This window comes from Phaenicophaeus curvirostris, chromosome 13, assembly GCF_032191515.1.
Source record: "Phaenicophaeus curvirostris isolate KB17595 chromosome 13, BPBGC_Pcur_1.0, whole genome shotgun sequence".
Lineage (NCBI taxonomy): Eukaryota > Metazoa > Chordata > Aves > Cuculiformes > Cuculidae > Phaenicophaeus > Phaenicophaeus curvirostris.
The window spans coordinates 18918001-18937935 of NC_091404.1; the positions used below are offsets into that span (position 1 = coordinate 18918001).

The 19935-nt window shown below is 37.8% G+C and overlaps 1 protein-coding gene across 6 annotated transcripts in view; it reads right to left on the reverse strand.

The window, feature by feature from the left end:
- Window positions 1–19935, reverse strand: part of DACH2 (dachshund family transcription factor 2) — a 248204-nt gene that overhangs the window by 60538 nt on the left and 167731 nt on the right. For all 6 annotated transcript variants that reach the window (XM_069867528.1, XM_069867526.1, XM_069867527.1 and 3 more), the window contains exon 4: window positions 399–554. In XM_069867528.1, coding sequence (XP_069723629.1) covers window positions 399–554 — 156 coding nt within the window. The remainder of the gene's footprint in view (window positions 1–398; window positions 555–19935) is intronic.

Genomic DNA, 19935 nt, shown 5'->3' on the forward strand with positions numbered 1-19935 from the left:
ACTGAGAAGGGGAACTGCTGGCTTCCCTGTCCCCTTTCAAAGAGAAAGAAAAGATGGGACTGAAGGAAGCTTTTAAGTTCCAAATCCAATTTTTATCTGAGTTATTTTATCCCAGTTGCTAAATGGCTAAAATTCTAAGCATTTTTATGGTTATTTTTCCCTTCAGCTCAGATCATAGAAATGTAAATTATGGACTGACAGTCCCTAAGCCAGCAGTGGGTGACTATTGAAAGAGGGAGCTGTATCCCAGTGGGTGGCCTGGACAGGAGAGACTGACCCTCCTGTTGCTCATATGTCTCCCACTCATTTCCCCCACCTCCAGGAGGTCGGGAAGGGGTGCAATCCCAACCTCCAAGCGGGGTTCCGTGTATTTTTTCCTGTAAGAACACAGTACATACTGTTAGTGAGCAGGTGATTCTGCTGGAGAGGACTGAGCGGGTGTGCACTTCCAAGGCTCGACTGCCCTGACAGTGTGGGATGACCAATGCTGTGCTGTGATCCCGTCGTAATGGGAGACTGAAGTTTGTCTTTATCCCAGGAGGACTCACTCCCACCTGCAAAACAGGGTACACATAAACCATAAATGCCATGTACTTAATCTTACTGGAAAGTTGCTCCACTATTCAATCCCCCAATGGTCCCAAGCTTAAATTCACCCCTGAACAACATGTTCTGCTGCTGTGTGATCTTTGAGCTTTTTCTCCACTGCTGTTTTGATCCTGGGGATGTCCAGAGTGAAACGCTTCACTTGGCTGGGTTAAACAAGGCAGGCATTAGGTTAGGCTTGGAAATCATCAGTATTCTGGAATTTAAATTTAAAGAGTCCAGATCTCTGTCATGCACAGTAATTACTGTCTACAACAAAAACCGCAGAGCAAACTAAGCACTCGTGTTTGCTTTAGAATATCTTTTTGTCTTCTCAAAAACAGGTGTTCTGCAGCAATTTTACAGACTGTAGTTTTCTTTAGTATTACCCGTATACACTTGAATAACAAGTTCCTTTTAACAGCAGTGGACCGTGTTAGTGAATTCTGAAATACACCTGGTCCGCAAAGCAAACCACCTTAAAAAAGTTAGATTGACCATTTCTAAAGTAAAAAGGTATTTTAAATACACTCCCTTCACAGCTTCAATTAGATTACAGATTGTTATGAAAATGTGTAACTGCAGTATTGACTTTGGTCTGAATTTATGAACAAGAATTTCAATTAGAATAAGTAAATAGATCACTGTGATGCAGCACACAGAGGCAGCACGCAAAACACATTTTAATTGAATATGAAAGTAACAGAAAAATTCCATTCTTTATGACAACACTCAGCTAATAAACATGATTAATACAGCTAAATGAAAAAGTTTGAAAGATCAATGATAGAGAAAAAAAGGAAATCACTCCATCATTTTAGCACTGTGTCCAAGTACGAATTACCATCCTATAAAAGATCTGTAATTTGTAAAATGATGAGTAATACATTGACAAAGAAAGATACTCTAAATTATGCCCTGTGATATAATATACCATGGCATAGTGCAGTAATTAGAAGAACTACTACAGTTAAGGCTGCGTCAGCATCTTTGTTATTTAAAATACTGTAGATCATCTTTGCAAATAACATTTGACTGATACTCAGTATACAAGATGTTCATTCTAACTACTGTGAAACAGAGGTGGTATTATCTGGTAAAGAATTTCTCAAGTTAGATGTATAAATATCAAAAGGTCTTCTGAGGCAACGCTTAGCCTTTAGTTCTACCAAACAAGTTTTATTTTCTCTACATGCTTTTGTAGTAAATATTTTAACTTACACTTTGTTCTCCTTCCAAAAACACACGTGGCATGTACCTTAGCATGATTTTTTTGCTTAGAAATAGATTTTGTACATGTAACTCAATGTACTGGGGCAGTGAGCACGAAAACTCTGCACAAAGTGGTTTGTAAGGGATTTCTGAGTGAAAAGAAAAACTGCACTCTTCATTCAAAAGTCTCCCTCACTTGATTTGTTTTTCTCCAATACCTGTAACCCCAGGCACAGATGGTCTAAACCGAGCTCAGTTACTTATCTCTGGAAGTTTCTCTTGTCTTTCCAAAGCCATGTGCATCTACCCCCCAGTTTCTGTGGCCGCGATGCTGCAGGATCACAGCGTCCTGCCAGCCTTCCATGCCCAGCTTTACAACTGCTGCACGTGACGTAGGAAACGACAATTATTCCTGGTTTGCAAATGGAGAATTGCACTGCACTGAAAAGTGACTTACTTAAGGAAATACAGGAAACCTGCAACGGAACAGGAAACTGAATTTAAATTATGTCGCACAGTCCAAATCACTGGGCTGGTTTTCCTTACAGATGGGGACAATAATAACTTTTTTCCCCTGCAAATTCCACTTGTAAATCTGCTCTGGTATTCAGTTCCAGCAACGCAAGAATAAATTGCAATACACTTATCTCTACACACCATTCCTGTATTCTTATTTTCCCTATCACTCCTCCTTAGAGAAAGGAAAGAAAATACAGCTGAGTGTATGATGTCTAATAAAAGTGCATGTGAGTGAAATGTATCCTGTAGCCTGCAGTACAGCACATAGACAGCAGCCTTGTCACTTCATCTGGACGGCACATGCTATGTGGTAGCACGTCTCTGAAGAAGAAAATAATAATTAGAACATCTTCTTACCTAGAACTGTTCAATTGTGAAGTGTTTTGTAAGAATCGTATGTTTACCTCCAACTTAGAAAAGTGGGAAAGTTGAGGTGCAGGATTATGAAGCAGCTTTCTCCACATTACCCGAAAGGCTAACGGTGAAACTGGAAGCAAAGTCGGGTCTCATGGGTTCTACTCCTGTGCTCTACAGCACAGGCGATTTCAAGTCATCCTACCCACAGTCCCTTGGCGCAGCTAAAAGAATAACAGTTTGAAAGGAAAACTTGCATTTCCCCACCCCCCTCCGCAATGTATTCCCACAAAGTAAGAAGAAATTACATATAAATTAATAGTAAGCCAGAAGAAGATCCACATTATATGCCAAACACATATAATGTAAATCCACAGTAATACATTGCATCCTGCTGTCATACAAGTTTGAAAAAAAAGTATTTTTGAGCATCCTCTTATTTAGTAACAACAATGTCAGCGTGTACTATCACATAATACAGATTTGACACGCGTATTTATGCTTTTCAATGTATATTTTCAAATTCTTTGTGACTGTAACAATCAGAAGAGGATACATCTATGACAAGTTTTAGGCTTAGCCACAGTTGTTCACATTTCTGTTAATAACAGCTTTGTGTCTAAACAGATGCCATCAATAAAGCATGTTTGGGTTCTAAATCCTGTCTTCAGGATGATGAGCATACTACAGGTGAAAGTAAAAACTATTGTACGAATCACGCAGTATATCACAGAGAAAAACATCTATGGGGCTCAATTTTTTTCTCTCATTATATTCAAAACATTTGGTCTTTAAAGAAATTTATATTAGGAAAAAAGAATTTCTTTGTCCACACTAAGCCACTGAAGGCTCTCATTATTATTAATAGAGCAGATAATGAGTCTAAAATTACACAATGACCCATACTACTGTACATAGAGAGATGGACTTCAAATTATGTATGAAACAAAAGGGGAAAAAAATACACGAAAGAAGAAAGCAAACATACAACACTAAGGGAAATGAGACAATGGAAAACAGCAATCAGACTTAGTTTACTTCTTGTATACAAAGGGAAATACAGCTTCTTATTTACTTTAAAAGAGAAAGAAGATTTCATTTTAAAATATTAGTAACTTGATTCATAAGTGCCACTGGATTACTATTTGAGCACTCAGAAGTCTGTTAATTTGTCAAAATGCCAACACATCACTTATGCACTTCACAAAAGGCTTTACATCCAACACCATTACACACTACCCATATGACCTTCCCTCCAACAGATAAAACTAAAGGACAAAAAGGTAATTTTTCCTTATCTTGTTTGCATTCTAGTTGATCTTGTCTCAGAACAGATTGCGCTCAGCATTAAAAAAGGGAAAGAGGGACAAGGACCTCCATCTTCCAGAGCTCCTGGTGCTTGTCAGAAGCAAGCATAGAGACTGTGGTCTGCTCAAACGTCGCCACGGCAGGGCGTGAGGAAGGGGGCAGAGCCATTAGCTGGCCAGCCACCCTAAAAGACTGCACAACTCTGCCCAGCAGAAGCAGCTCAGAAAAGATCTCTCCTGCTTCAGCCATCCACTTCAGGCCATGCAGCACAATTCTGCTTTCCAGCCTGCAGCGAAATGCATAATATGGATGAAAAAAGGCGTGATTGTCTGCATTGTCTAAATGGAAACATAGTGCATTTTATGAGGTAAGGAAAACGGTGGGCTGCACATGGATTTAGTAAGAGAAGGAGTTATTTACAGTATAATTAACAATTAAAATCTTGTATTTACCAACCTGAACAGGTTATTTGAGAGAACTTATTTAATCAGTGCATGAACTACACTTCTGTTCAAGTAAGCAAAAGCAAAACTAATGTAACAAACTCCAGTCCTTTCACTGCTAAATTAAAATGTGGTGAGTGCTAAGCATTCCCTCAATGCCATTTTACAGCCCAGTGGCCAAACTCTGCACGTCTCTGCTCCAGAAGCCCCTATGAACAGCAAATCCAGATGAGCTCATAGAATCATAGAATAACCAGGTTGGAAGAGACCCACCGGATCATTGAGTCCAACCATCGAGCTCAGCCACACAGAGAGTTAAATCACAGGTAACACAAACAAATTGAGAAAAATCAGCCTTAGCCACACAGACACGTGTTGGGGATCCACACCACACTCACAGAGCCGCTGCAGGGTTCTTCACAACCATGTACATGGCTGTAAGCAAAGCGCCTCTGTTTAAGTTTCATTCCATGTAGGTGAAGAAATGCAAGCCATCAGCTCGGCTTCATTGTTCTGAAAATGCTCCTCCTGATCCAGCTTTGATTTTAGTAGTTTTATAAGGTAACTCTTAAAGGTACACATTTTCTGGTAATAAACCACTCTGAGCACTTGTGTTCCTCAAAACAAAATCCAAAAAACTTTTTTTTCAGTGAAGACACATTTGTGAAGATTAAAGTAGTGTCTCAGTTTTAGGCATTGAAAGATTTCCAGAAAGTAATCAAAGTTCAATTTGGTGACAGCTTCTTTTCATTTGGTTTCAAATTCATTTTAGCAGCCTTAAATCTGTCTGGTCTAGCTAAATGAAATCCACTCTGTCAGAGGTACCTTTGAATTGAACAACCACACTGTTCCCATCTATGTCTGTCATCTTATTTCTTGTTGTGATACATTTCTGAGAAATTGAACTCAAATTGTTAAAAACAATGCCATCTTCGCTGTCCAGTTTTTATTCTGAAGTTGTTTTTAAAGACATTTTTCACGCTGTTGGGCACATTAAGCATACCATCATCTGCAAAGAAAAAAGTACTCAACGCGTTGCTGTTTCAGCAGTGATAATTTCGAAGTATTTATCACCTCTAACTTCTTTTATAAGTGTCCAGCACACACAAGTCCTCTGAAATTCATTGGCTTATCTGGAACCCCAGCACTCCAAACCAACACGGACCTACTTGCCCACACTCTAAGGTCACCTTGTTCTAAGGTGATCCAGACTATCTGCTGTTACACGTAACCTAAACTCACCTCAATACTGGGGAAAATGGTCACTTTCTTGGCATACACAGAACTTCCTTTGCTTAAAATACTCCAGCCGACAATTTTCTATCTGCTCTTCTCATGGTAGTAGCATTTGAACATCCCAGGAAAAGAAGACTAAGTAGAAAACTATTTGTGTCATAGCTGATGATCTGAGAATCTCCCTGCACAATGGAGAGGAAGGTACCATCTGTGTCATATTCCTGGTAAATTGTCATTTCCCTGTTGGAAACACACAGAGCTGTTCTGGGTCAGGACTGTGAGCCATTTAACCCCAAATTCCGTCCCTCGTATTGGCAGTAGATGGTGTTATTCATGAAGACCATGCAAGCACGGACACTTTCTGTGGTTTCGTTATACCCCCACATAAACAGTCTTACTTTAAAATGGGAATGAAGTTTTTAATCAGCCCTCAAAAGCACGACACCCATCTAAAATTCTAAATGGAAGCCTTGCAATGAATTTAAAGCTTTAATGCTTTGATTTGTTTAGCTGTGTGTATTCAGCTATGCCAACTCCTGGACTGTGCCCTACGAGAAAGCCACGAAAGTGTGCAAGGTACAATATTAAAACTGAAGAAATCCAGTGATGGCTTTACTGGGCTACTTCCAAAAACTTATCAAGTGGTTCAGCAGATGTAATTACTGCTTAGCCCTGCCAAAGCTTTGAAACGTGCCCATTAATTCAGCAATTCCCAATCTGTCCATCAGTCAGTCATACTTAAAAAATATGTCTGTCACAACTTAGGTGAAGTAATCTGTTGATAATTGCACAATAAGAAGGCATCTGAAATCTGAATATAATTTCTAAACTTTTTGAGAAGTCATAATGACAGCAAAATCAAAGTTTACTTCACAGCAACAGATACTGAAGATGACTGGGAATATGTCAGAATATTTGATGTCAGTTTAATTAAGAGCAATCAATTCCAGGAAGATACTTTTTTAGAAGGTAAAAGCAGAGACGTACTCTTTATTTAGGAACATAATCATCCCTACCAAACCATGAATTCCTGCCCTTTAAAATGAACACAGAAAAAAAGAAATAAGATGGTGTTAATACAATGTGTTTTGAAGTTCCCAAACTACGACTGACGATACACTGCTAAAGCACAATAGCAAAGAAGTCTTCTTATTGTCAGAAACTTTGGAAGATAAGACCGTTCTACAATGGCCTTTCAAGTTCACAACAAAATCTCACAATTAAAATCAAGTGCTCGGTGCCAAAGACTCATAACAGTATAAAATCCATCCTCTCTCCCTCTCTCTGACAACAAACTGGGTCATTCACCCCTTCAAATTACATACACAAAAAAGCTGATGGCTACTAAAGCATGGTGAGGAGTTTTCTCCTAGTTTCCAAGGCCAGGGCAGAGGAACAACTGGCTGCAGCAATGAAAACTTTTCAGCAGAACAATCTTCTGTAGTTAACTGCTAGAATACGACTGGCCTTTTCCTCAAGTAACTAATATTTTTAAAAAATGGGAAAAAAGTTGCATAACAAATGAAGAGGTGCAGGTAAAGGAAAGAAAACACAATCTGATGGAAGGGAGTAGGTTTTGTAAAATCAGAAAATGCAAGTATCTCCATTTAAACTCAAAATACCAAACATACCTCACTGGGTCATAGCTGAATCAACTTACACCAACAACGCACACCATTAACATCAGGCTTAGCAAAATCATAGAATCATAGAATAACCAGGTTGGAAGAGACCCACCGGATCACCGAGTCCAACCATTCCTATCAAAGTCCAACCATTCCTATCAAGTCCAACCATTCCTATCAAATGAAACAAAATGAAACACAATATTTATAGCAAGTTACACACAAATGATTAAAATAATTTTCATAGAAATACACTAATATTCAAATGCACTTCTGAGAGTTTGCAACCTGTACCCATTCTCTTTTTTTTTTTTTTTTGCTGATTTAGTCATGCATAAATATCAATCAAAACAAGTTGCATCTTGGCTAGAAAGGAATGTGACACGCTGGAGAAACGCTCTTATAATTAATAAATGCAGTCTTTGCTTCTTTTTTTATCTGATAGTTAACCATGCAATAATGAAGATGAGGGAAGCTTGTAATCTTCATATCAATAGTTCAATGTTTATGGCTTCCTAAATGGAAATTAGTCATGATATTTCAGGAGGGAGGGGCAATATAACTAAAGGAATAACGGCTCCCTAAATGCCTGCATACAGCTACAGTCCATCTAGCCTAATACCTTGTCTCCAACGAGGGCCAAAAGCAGTATTTAACTAAAGAGAAGAGTTTAAGCACAGAGAAAACCTATACGATTTCCTAGATACTCTCCAACAATTTATATATTAGGAGCTTCCTGAAACAGTGGTACTTTCCTTGGATTTAATAACCCTTAATAGATTTTTCTTCCATTAAATTAACTGGATGTCAATATTTGCATCTACAATATCCTGGAGGAAGGAGTACCACAGCTTGCCTACACCCTGCATGAAAAGTTACCGCATGTTATTTGCAAGTGTGTTTTTGAGGGGATAACTTTGCATTTCCTGCCTTGCTCTGATGTCTTCTAGTTCTTGTAGATGAAATAATAATTTAAAAGAACTCTACCCAGTTTCTTCTCTACAACGTGCAGTATTATTACTGGAATTAGGGAATTTAGAGTTAAAACTTAAACTTTATGCCAACGTCACAAACATGTGATCTCTCTCCTGAGAGATAATAATCAATATCTCTTTCTGATTAATATAAAACCATAAATAACTACCATCAGAACTAATATTATTAAAATGTTGATATTAATACCAGGTGAAGAGAAAGTATTTATGAAGGAGAAAAAGTGAGAGGCTTCAGCAACAAAATACATCAACACAGTGCCAAGTTGAACTTAACTAAGCTTGAGGTTTTGGACAGGATTCATTTCTGCTTGTAGTATAAGTATGCACCACCTTGATTATCATTTAAAAAAATATTGACAGCTTGCCTTCTCATACCAATGCCTAGTAACAAATTCCAAATGTTTTGTCACATTTCTTGTGAGCAATGCCATCTGCCAGAGGTGGCATTTCATGGCTGTTTACCCTGACTCCCTCCAAGAATTCATCTGCCACTATCTAATGCTGCCTGAATAAAGGGGATTAAGACTCTGATGCAACAGAGACTATTGATAATTTGGTATAATTGGGAAGAAATGAAGATAAATGAGGTTGAGGATGGAGAGGCAATTAGTTGAGCTGCCTGTACAGCTGTGTTCTCGGCCTAGCTCCCCTGGCCTTTTCTTTGGTGAGGTATGTGCAAATTAAACATAATGACAAATACACTCTTCCCAGAGCTCTTTAGTTTGGGAAGGTTGAAGATATGATTTTCACTTCTGAGATTCTAGGCACTATTCAGTTTTAAAAGAAAAAAAAAAAAGAGTCATGCTGACTGTTGAGATATTTAAAGAGCAATGCACTTTGTAACAGATACCGTGCCATCGGCGTGCCGGCATTTCCAACCACAGCTCTTCATCAAGCACTGGTGCCCAGCCCTGGTGCTGCCTCTGTGGCTTTGGCCAAGAAAATGAAGGCTTCTGCTCCCATTGTCCCACAACTCCAGATGTCTTTGACACCGGTATTCGGTGTCTCATTCTAGAAACATCCTCTATCCATGTAACCAGTCAAACAACAGCCCCTGCGAATGATCCCCCTGAAATACAGATTCCTTTAAGTCTAGAGACACGTTTTGCACCTGGATCTCCATTTATTTTAATTGTGCTAGATTTTAAAAATACTGGTCAAAAAAGCCTCAAGTGGCATGTCTACAATACACGTTTTACTCTGTGTCTTAGAAGTGACACATTTTTAGTCATAAATATAATACGAAGACAGCTACGCAGAAATGAGCCTTATTTCTAAGCTATAATATTCAGGTGAGGCCAAGTAATTGAGTTTGAATACCGTGAAAGGTATTTAAATCCAAAGTTAACATGGTCAGACTACAAACCTCCAAATGAGAAGGCACAAATCTGCAGTTCACTCTGTAGTTCTTCTCTCAAATATATTGAGATACTATCATACACATAAAAATGTGCACATATATAGTTTCATGTAAGCATACATGAATATATTTTCCAGAAGAAATGCTGCTGTATGCCTCACATAAGACTAACACAGTTTTTCATAAACATCATATACTCTAAGATCCTTTTGATAAAGAAAACCAATATGTATGGAGGAAGCTTTGGCTTATACATGTTTGCCAACTACCTGCCAAGTGAATTTTCTGCTTTCGTATATAGGTGATTCTATCTGAATTAGGTCTTAGACGAAAACTTCATAAAACTGCACTTTTTCCTGCATCCATATTGTCTTCAGTTACTTTACCACATGACAAATTTTACATTGGCATGAACAGGACAAAGAGAGAGACGAAAATGAAATATTCTGTTTCCCATGTTTGTCTTGCTTTGTTTTCCCACTTCCACACTAGAACACATATCTAAGTCCCTCTTCTTTTTCCTCCATTTCATACAGTCCATCCTCAGAGGTGGATGCTACTTCCCTTTACATCAAATCCTGTCCCCAAGTCATGATATGTGACCAACTCATGATGACTGCAAGGGATTAAGTGAAGCTGCTCCTGAAAAAAATACGCTGTGCTTTTATGGAATCCCTTCTCACTGTTTTTAAAATGCCTCTGTGATTACCACTTTATTACGAGGCTAAACATGATTTCTCTTCTACCTCTTCTCAACTCTAAAACTCAGACACATCCAATTTGAGTGTAAACGTGAGTGTTCAATAAACAGCTTTTTGACTGCTAGAGTTTTTTCTTTATTTATTTCTACTCTGCTTTTAAATTATTTCTTGTTTTCATTGGTACCTACAGCAGTGTTATATAAGATTGCTAAAGCTAAAACAACAACATTATTACAAAGGTAACTGTGGTTTCTTGAAAGTGGAATGCAAAAAGAAATAACTAAAGAAGAATTTCTGCAATTACTATCTTGCTCAGGTTACTACAATGTTATCAGAAATACTCATCTGCTGCACTTTAGGTAAGTGTTCTGAAAGTCCTGTTGGAATGGTATCTATCTGAAAAATGAAACATAGGAAATAGCCAGCAATTCTGTTAAAGGACCATCTAAAACACAGATAAAAGTTCCTAATGGAAAAAGTGTTTTCCTGAATAAACACTGCCCCAATATATAAAGTTGATTTCAAAAGATGTAATTTGTGGCCTGGTATGGTATTTGCAGAGAAGAGCTACCGCAGAGCTTCAACTGATGATCGAAGATAATAACCACGTATTTCAACACATTTTCAGAGCTCCCTGGTATCTGCTGAGAAGAACAATATCAAAAGGTTCCTTTCTCCAGCACTGCTGGCGTCAAGGCTAATGAGCTAAAACTTGTTAAATTGATATTACCAAACTAACAACGTTTTTATAGTATCCTGCATGGATTTTAACAGACAGGCTAATGTGGAATATTACTAGCCCTAATTGCATTAGAAGTTATAGTATGTGTGCAATTAAGATAACTAAAAATGGAGAAGCTGAGAGGCAGATGCCCATCTAGACCATGCCCTCATCACATACCTTGTGCTGCCACACATATACTTCGAACTGCAAATTCACACCACATTCAACTGCAAACACAGGAAATGTTAATAGATACTACGGATAACCTATTGGCTATATGCAACCCTTGAAAAATTCAGTCATCTTGATCCCCATAAGCTCCCTCTTTACCGACTGAACACGGTGAATCAGAAAACACCATGTAACACTACAGACCCCTGGATCCTGATGACTGTGCAAACGACAGGCTCAACCACATGATGAAGGGAAACTGCCTTATTGCCAAACTGCCATGACTCAGAGCCGTTCGACAGCTACAGCCAAGCACAGGGGAGTAGAGGAACACGCCTTCTGCAAGGTACCTTGCTCCATCAGTATCCCTCCCCTGCTGGGGATCAGAATTGTATGGCTTTCTACCCGATCCAGAAGCTTCTGCTGCATGCTGGAGGACCTCTGTCTGCAGAGGAATTTTCTAAATTATGTCTGGTACAGGAGAGCATACTGAAAACACTAATTTTCTTAAAAAGCAACCGGCTTCTATGAAAACTTCAGGCCAACTCTGTAAGAAGTAGGTTACAGCAGAGTAGATCTACAATTTCAAATTTCTAAATCTGAAACTATTTAAGAAATGTGAACATTACTTTAAAATACCTTTATATCAACCAAACCACACCTTAAGACAGAGGGGAAATAAATGCATGGAGTCTACATCCAAAATAGATGAACAAACAGCACGGGAAAAAACCAGACATTTAATGAATCACATTTAAAGGGAAGGAGCTTATGAAAAATAAATGGCATTTGTAGATGATTAAATTTTGAAGGTGAGATGTTGTGTAACTGCACCGACCATTTATCTCAGTGCCATAACTGCATCTAATATATAAACAACATTTTTTTTTTTTTTTAATCCAAACTGAAGATTCCATGCTATCTCATAACTTGCATTTTCCACTGATATAGTACAGGGACAGGGTTTGGGTTGTAATTATTCAAGGCAGTTTCAAAGAAAGAAAAGTTGTTAGTTGGATAGAAAATGAGTATCAGTAGCTAGCAACAGGCCAATGCAAATATTTCTTCTATAGAAAGAATTGCCAAGTTTGAATTCAGAGAGGCTCATTAGAGATTATCTCCCTAAACATAAGATACCTACAAGTTTCATGTAAATGCCCTTCTGGTTAGATAATATTTTTCTATTACAGTTCAATCTCTCACTAACACAGAGCTGTTACTTAACGTACAGTATATACCCAGATATGTTCGGTATTTCTGAAAAAAAGAAATTAAAAAACTTACTCATGTTAGCTATTCCAGTGTTTTCTAAAGGACTCCCCTCCCTGGATCTACAGTTTTACAGAGAAAGGGAATAAAGCTGGATTTGCCTGCTTTGTCAAAATCAAGGAAAATACAGGAGATGCTGCAAATGAGGGGGAATATTTGTCAAGGATGAAATGCCAAAATCCCCCTTACATCAAATTCTTACAGACAGTCAATGAGAAAACAGATCCATAGGAACCACGGGAACTCTCAAGACTTTTCTTCCTACTGTCTTTCCAATCTCCATCTGAAGTATCAGAAAATAAGTCACAATATAACTAATCTTTTAAGTCCTACAGGAGAACATGTAGACTTCTTATGACCCACGACATTTGTAACTGAATATACAGTTGCCATACAGGTATGCTAGAAAGTTTCAAGTCTCCATCATTACAGCAGCCTGAGCATCTTCTCAAAAAGAAGAATCTGGTCTCTTTTTTATATTGTACAAATGTCAAACAGACGTAAAATCCTCAGTTTTCTAGGTTTTAAATATGAATGCGTGTCTGATCTTAAAGGCAAGCTCAACATTTATGACTTGTCTTGGTGATAAAGTTCATGAATACATAATGAAAGCAGAACAATTCTGCTACTGATTAAATGTCAAAAAAGGTTTTATTGTCAAATATACTGTAAATGCAGAAGATACACAACAAAGCATTAATTGCATATGGCTCAGCGCAGCTTAAAAAATGCACATGATCTAAACAGGAAATGTTCACTTTCAGTTTCAACTTTCAATTTACTCTCAGAACGTATCTCCTGTAAAGATAGAATGAACTATAAAATGGCCAAACTCAAGTGAGTGAAATGCTTCATGCTCAAGGGCACATGTTAGCATGTTAGAGCCTACACCACAAGCATATGCAGCAGAATTTACTAACCTATCCCAAACTCTTCATATTTGTCACAATTTACTTAAAACGTGAACATTAAAAAGAGATGTAATGGGAACACCTGGTCAGGACAGCGGAAAGGTTGGACCAGCCATTCTCACAAATGGTTTTATAGAGGAGGCTGCAGTAGACTGCAGGTGAGCACAGGTCAGCAGCGTCCTGCTTCCAGGAAATGCCACGGGAAAAGGAGCTTTGCACCTTTATACAAGTGAGCTGTATGTACAGCTGGAAGAAATTCTTACTCCCTATCCTGTTCTACGTTGCCACACGGAGCACTGGCACAACAAAGAGGGCACAACAGCCCCTGCAAAACCAGATCACAGTTTGAGAAGACACGGCTGTTGTGGAACCATCAGGTGGGTGGGTGCTCACTGAGCCTCCCAATGCAGCTGTGAAAACCAGTACACAAACTGGCCACCCAAAAATACATATTAGTTACTCACCAGATAACAGAATATCGGTTCCATTTCCAAAATAACAAATACTTCAAGAGGGCATTTGAAACATGTACTAAAAATCCATGACTGTTCCCTTTAGTTTATAGACAAATTATTAGAGTAACTTCAATTATATGGAGCCAACAAGATTTTCTTACCCATGACTGAATGGACCAGGTTTCAACACTCTTCAGTGATCTTATTAATATAAATTAATATTGTAGGAAATTAAGACTAAGAATTTGATTTGAGAAAAGAAATATTGTCACCACCATGGAAAATGAGGATTTCTAACAAGCTCTCATGATAAAGGTACATTTACTCTTGGTCTGGGACAACCCTGCTGGTCTTTGTAATTGTAACTAGAACGAGCTGATAAATTGCTGCTCTTGTATACAGTTAGAGGTTGGGTTTTGTTTTAAAAAAGGAGCTAAAAACATAGTCTACCCACCTGTATCTATTTTTAATTTGGTAATGACTGTACTTGCTAAAATTCTACCAAAATGTCACTCACAGCTTTGGATTCCAGCTTTTTTTAAACAGAATATGGAGCAGAAAGCATAACCTATTATGCAAAACTGTCAGATGCTTGCTTCTAAAATCACAGAAATAAATGCATAATCCTGATTTTCTTATGGATTAAAACTTTATTACAGAAAAACAAAACTTGAAGATAACTATTCAAGATAGGAAAGGTATTCTATAAAAAGTAATAAAGTTCTGATCTGTGAGTGCCCTGTTTACCCATGTAGAACTAAGGGATGCCTCCCACTTTGTGGGTGAAAGTTAAGGCAGAATTACTTGAGACCTGTGACTTCTGTCTCATCAAATTCACAAATCAGCTAGACATTTAAACAGCACCAACTGTTACAAGTAAAACTGCTACCAAATCTCAGCTGCAAAAATGTCAGTTCAGGGCACTCTGCAAAAATATAGTACTGAATCCTTAACTGAAACCCCTAATTATTAATATAGGGGTTTTTTTATTAATGCTACTTTTTTGACTGTGAAAATATTCTAAACAATCACCATAAACATTTCTTACCTCAAAATTACCTGTACATTAGAGGACTTTTAAAAAAAAAACCTGATTAAAACTGTAATCCATGAGACTCCTGCTGCTGGCAGCTGTATCACGATCAGTGACATCCTTTGAGGGACTCTCAGCATGTGGCCCACATCAAAGGTAATCTGCCAGTTTTTATCCTAACTTATATGTGGCTAAACAAGAACAAGAATGTTCTACACTTCAAAATGTAATTAAAATGTTAAAGTACATTTTATTGTTAAAATATCATTAAGGCGAAACTGAAGTTGACTCACTAGAGTTAACAATGGCAACCATCACAAATACTTGTTTGTCCTACTATACTGGAATTCTTTACACACTGGCTTCCTTATATCCTCACGTACTGGAACGGGAAATTAAAACCCATTGGTCAAGCATGCTAATACACAACGCTGTTTAAACTAATATGTTTGTTTTGTGCAAAATAGTCAGACAAGATGTGGTTGGAATAGAGTACACACATGGACCTCAAAAAAAAGAAAAAGATGTATTTAATGTCTGTACTTTACAGTTGTTTGGTAGCCGTGTGGAAAATGTGTAAATCACTGAGTGGAAAGACACATACTTCTCAGCATTTTTGGCATCTCTTATAGTCAAGAGTTCGTCTGATCACCAGTTGATGGTTCCTGCTCCCAGGACCACTTTTGTTTTACCCAACATAAAATAATAAAATGCATTTCAGAGAGGTTGGCCACACTTTTTTTCCTTCCCTTGCCTTTAGCATCAAGACCAGAATGGCAGAGGTGCCTGGAGATACCTTTTCAGCTGCAGGGAGAGCAGCTCTGCTTCCTCAGGGGCAGGACAGGGCTCTTCACACCACACCCTTCACCAATCACAGAAGCCTCCTCCTAAACTGGAATGATATTTCCTTTTAAAGTGCAACGCCTCGAGGCTGGATTGGTCTAAATCTGGCACATTTCTGGTAAGCAGCACTTCCTACAGCACTGTGGTGATTCCTGTGCCTCGGAGAGAGATAGGAGACCTCCTCTTTCTGAGGGACACTTCTGAGCAGCCTCCTTTCCTTCAGCGGGTTGATACTGACCACAAATATCTGCTGCTATTAACAAATGTGAAAATTATAACCGAGGTAAAAAGGTAGTCTTGGCTCTACAGTGGCCAAAATGATTTATGACATCAAGACCTAGTGCAGAAGTCTAATGCTCTGAACGGACTGCGGGAGCTCAGCCTGCAAACACCAGTTCTGTGCCCGCTCCTAATTACTTCACTTAGGACTGTAAAAGTGTTTCAACAGAAAAAATTAATTATTTTGAATAATCCTTCTGAAATATGATATGCATTTTAATTGTATGCACCCTGTCATTAATTAAAGTTCCCTACCTTTTGGTGCATTAATTCAAAGATCATATCAGTGACAAAGCAACAATTACAAGAAGACTGTTTACTAAAATTAAAAATAAAGTTAAAAGGATAATGCACTCTTCTGATATACTTAAAGTAATGGCAAAATGTTTTCATTTGAGTTTTTACTAGACATTATTTTCCCACTCTTTAAAATCAATCTCTTTGTTCCAGGAACACATTTCCTGTCAATAAAATGAAAAATGATATAGATTTAGGAGGATAGTGGTCTCAGCGTAGCATCTCTCATATTATTATTCCAGTATCATCTGTTACAAAGTAAGACCAATTCCCACATCTAATTACAAACAGGATTTCAGAGTCATTAAACAAAATACATTTCCATTAGTGCTGCTGTAAGAAGATAGGGGAAAAAATGAAGATTAGTTCATGCTGCACCTCTGTTTTTCAAGCTTTGAAGATTTAGACCTCTGCACTCTGAGACTATAAATTTGTAAAGGAGCTGAAAGGTGACAGGCATGTGAAAGCTCTCAATTCTATGCAGTTTAGCCATACCATTTGCATTTTGTCATTAGTTTATTTTGTGCTGCACTTAGTTCAGATAGAAGATATGGCAAGAATCTACAGAGGTTGTTTATGATTATGCTGTGTGCATCAGGAGGTATTTCATTGGCATTAGAAAGAGGGTTTTTTAATAGACATGTGTCTTGATTTTCTCTACTAAATTTGTTCCAGCGAAAGTTAGAAATAATTGTAAAGAACACTGTCTCCGTGAAAAAAAAAATGCTCTGAAAAAAAAGGAACAGTGGTTTTTGATTACAAATAAGCTAAAAGCCAAAATATACTGAGGAAGCAGATTGTGAGATATGTTTAACTGTTGAAATCTAAACTTACATATTCTCCATTCATGAACACGTGGCAGCATCTAATTGTCATTAATCTATTTAAAATATTCCCTTGAGAATTACCCATTTAAAAGCATTTACATAAACCAGAGCGTGGACGCGTAATAAGAACATTTCTAAAAATAACTCTGTATAAGAGAATATCTAAATTTGCTTCATCTTTAAAACAGTTTACATTAGCTTATGATGTTATATAAACATTAACTAATTTCATCAAGTGTGAGATAAACCAAAAAATTGGAAACAGAAATTCTTCTCAAAGAAAAATACGCCTCAGAGTTAGAGAAATGCACAAAGAATTTCATTTTCAGGAGTTGTCTGAAGTTATATTCCTTTATCAATTTTAAAGCTACAGCCAGAGCTACTTCATGCTTCCCAGAGCTGGGTGTCAGTCAATCCAAATACATAAATAGTAGCTGACGAATAGACATTTATGTGTGAATCATACGCATTTACTATAAAGTATTTACATTCATATTTAAATGAATGAGAATACTTTTTAAAAAGACAAAGTACTCTTATGCATTCAGTAGGTAACTGCTTACGAATCTGTCTAAAATGAGACCTTAAAATAGTTTGCAGATAAGAAACAAATTCACTTTTGCACTCCACTGAATCTGGGGCTCACTGAAGTATCTCAAAATTCTTGGTATCGATACAGCAGAATACAAACAAGGTACAACCAAACCAAACAAACAGCTTATCACTTCCCAACTGATGTCTGAGGAGCTGCATCTTAAAAAAGAAAACAGCATCTCAAACTTTTCCTCCAAAATTACCAGTCACTGGCTCCAGGAATACCCCGCTACATTATCTGCAGGGAATTGATTGCTCTGTATCATTCGGTAACCACGGACATCTTCTGACAAGCAGCAATGGGCAAACCTGTTTAAAGCCTCAGTTTTATATGAATGTTTTGGTGTCTTCACTCCATTTCCACTGAGTAAAAAAAACCCCCAATGTCTTAGACATCACTTCCAAGAAGCCACACTTCCAAACCTATGTATGGAAGTGCATCCTGAAAGCTACTGAAGCTATCTCTTCCTCCAGGCAAAAGGACAATTAAAGAAAATTAAATGTATGCTTCACTAGCTTTTCAACTGATTCCAGATATTAATAGTACTTTTGACTGGTTACATTTTTTAAAAGGCATGAAAGTTTTGTGTTCTTTAAATAAAACTATCATCTCTGAAACAACAACTCTCTGCTCATGTAACACAAAAATGCTTTACCAACAGGAAAAATTACTTCATGAACTCTGCACAGCACTCAAGGAATAAAAAAATCTGCTCTCTGGTCTCGTCATTTTTACTCTTACAATAAAATAACAGCCTCGGCATCCTGCTCTTTAGAATAAAAGACCTACCTCTTTTGACTTTTTGAGCACTTGAAAATTTTAAAAGAGAAAAACTAAAAAATGCTGACCGTGTAATAGCTGGGTATTCATGGTGGGTGGAGAACATGAAAGGTTACAATATGGATCTGTGCCTACGCGTTTCTTTTCAACTTGCGCAGCATCCTCCTGCTTCTGCTAACTCGGCAATCATACAGCTGACAGATTTCTGGGTTTTCTAAATAATGCATGGGATTTTCTTTTAACATGTCAGTGCAAAAGTATCAATTCTGCCCCTGTGTCGTTTGTGATGCTGATTTTCCTTGACAGCATTCCATTAAACCAATGAGTTTTTTCCCTCCTGATGGTTCCTTAAATATTCCTCCGAGTGATGTATTTGTGGTTTTTTAAACAGATTGTGAAAGATGTTTGCATTTATGAGAAAACCGCGTGGCAGGTACTGAAGGGAAAAAAGGATAAAAAGATAACACTTCTTTTTTCTATGAAGAGCTTTTTCTCTGATCCTCATATGCCAAAAGCTAGGGTGTTTTTCCTTTCTTTTCTGCCTAACTTAGCTCCTTGTCTGGAAATTAAGCAACAAGACTCTACATACAGAATAACATTTTGACTTCCTAAGGAAATACCACTGAAACATTTAGTACTGTTTGATATCTCTCCTGGGAGAGCAAAACACATTTATTAAATCATGCATGCTAACTCCAAAAGCCAACAGAAGGAAATAACTGCTTTATTCTTTGCACTGAGGTTTTGTACCACCGAGTACTGTCACGCATTGCTATGCATTGATCCTTCTTTGCTTATGCAACTCCAAGGATGTCCAGGTACCATCCCCAATCTGTCCTTCACATTCCAGTTGTATCAGATATTTGTACAACTTACCTGCTGCCATGCTTAGAAAAAAAAAACCCCAAACCTCTGATTTCACATAAGTTTCAAATTTCCCTGGCTAATTATATGCTGATTTCCAAAATTCCATTTATCTAACATTAGTATTGCATAATTATAAATGCTTGTGCAACCAGAGAGGGTTTGTTTAGTTTATCTTATTTCTATAGAACAATAAAATTGATTACATGGCAGGACTTTGAGAGATCTGCACACACGTCCAGCATACCTGGCTTCAGATGCCAGCTAAAAACTCTTAATCTTGCTCATTTTCCAAAGTGGAATAGGAAAGGCCACATCACTCCTGGCATGTATTATCCATCATGCTTTACAGCATGACTTGCTTTGGCTACAGACACCTTCTGGACTCAAGGCAATCCTCAGATGTGTGCACAGGAGGCCACCAACAAACCATCTCACCTTCTGAGATCCCCATGGAGTAGTCAAAAAGGAACAGGACTATGAAAGACTTATGGTCACTGGGAACTTCAGACTTCAGAGGGATGCAATTTCTCCTGCTCCCAGACACCT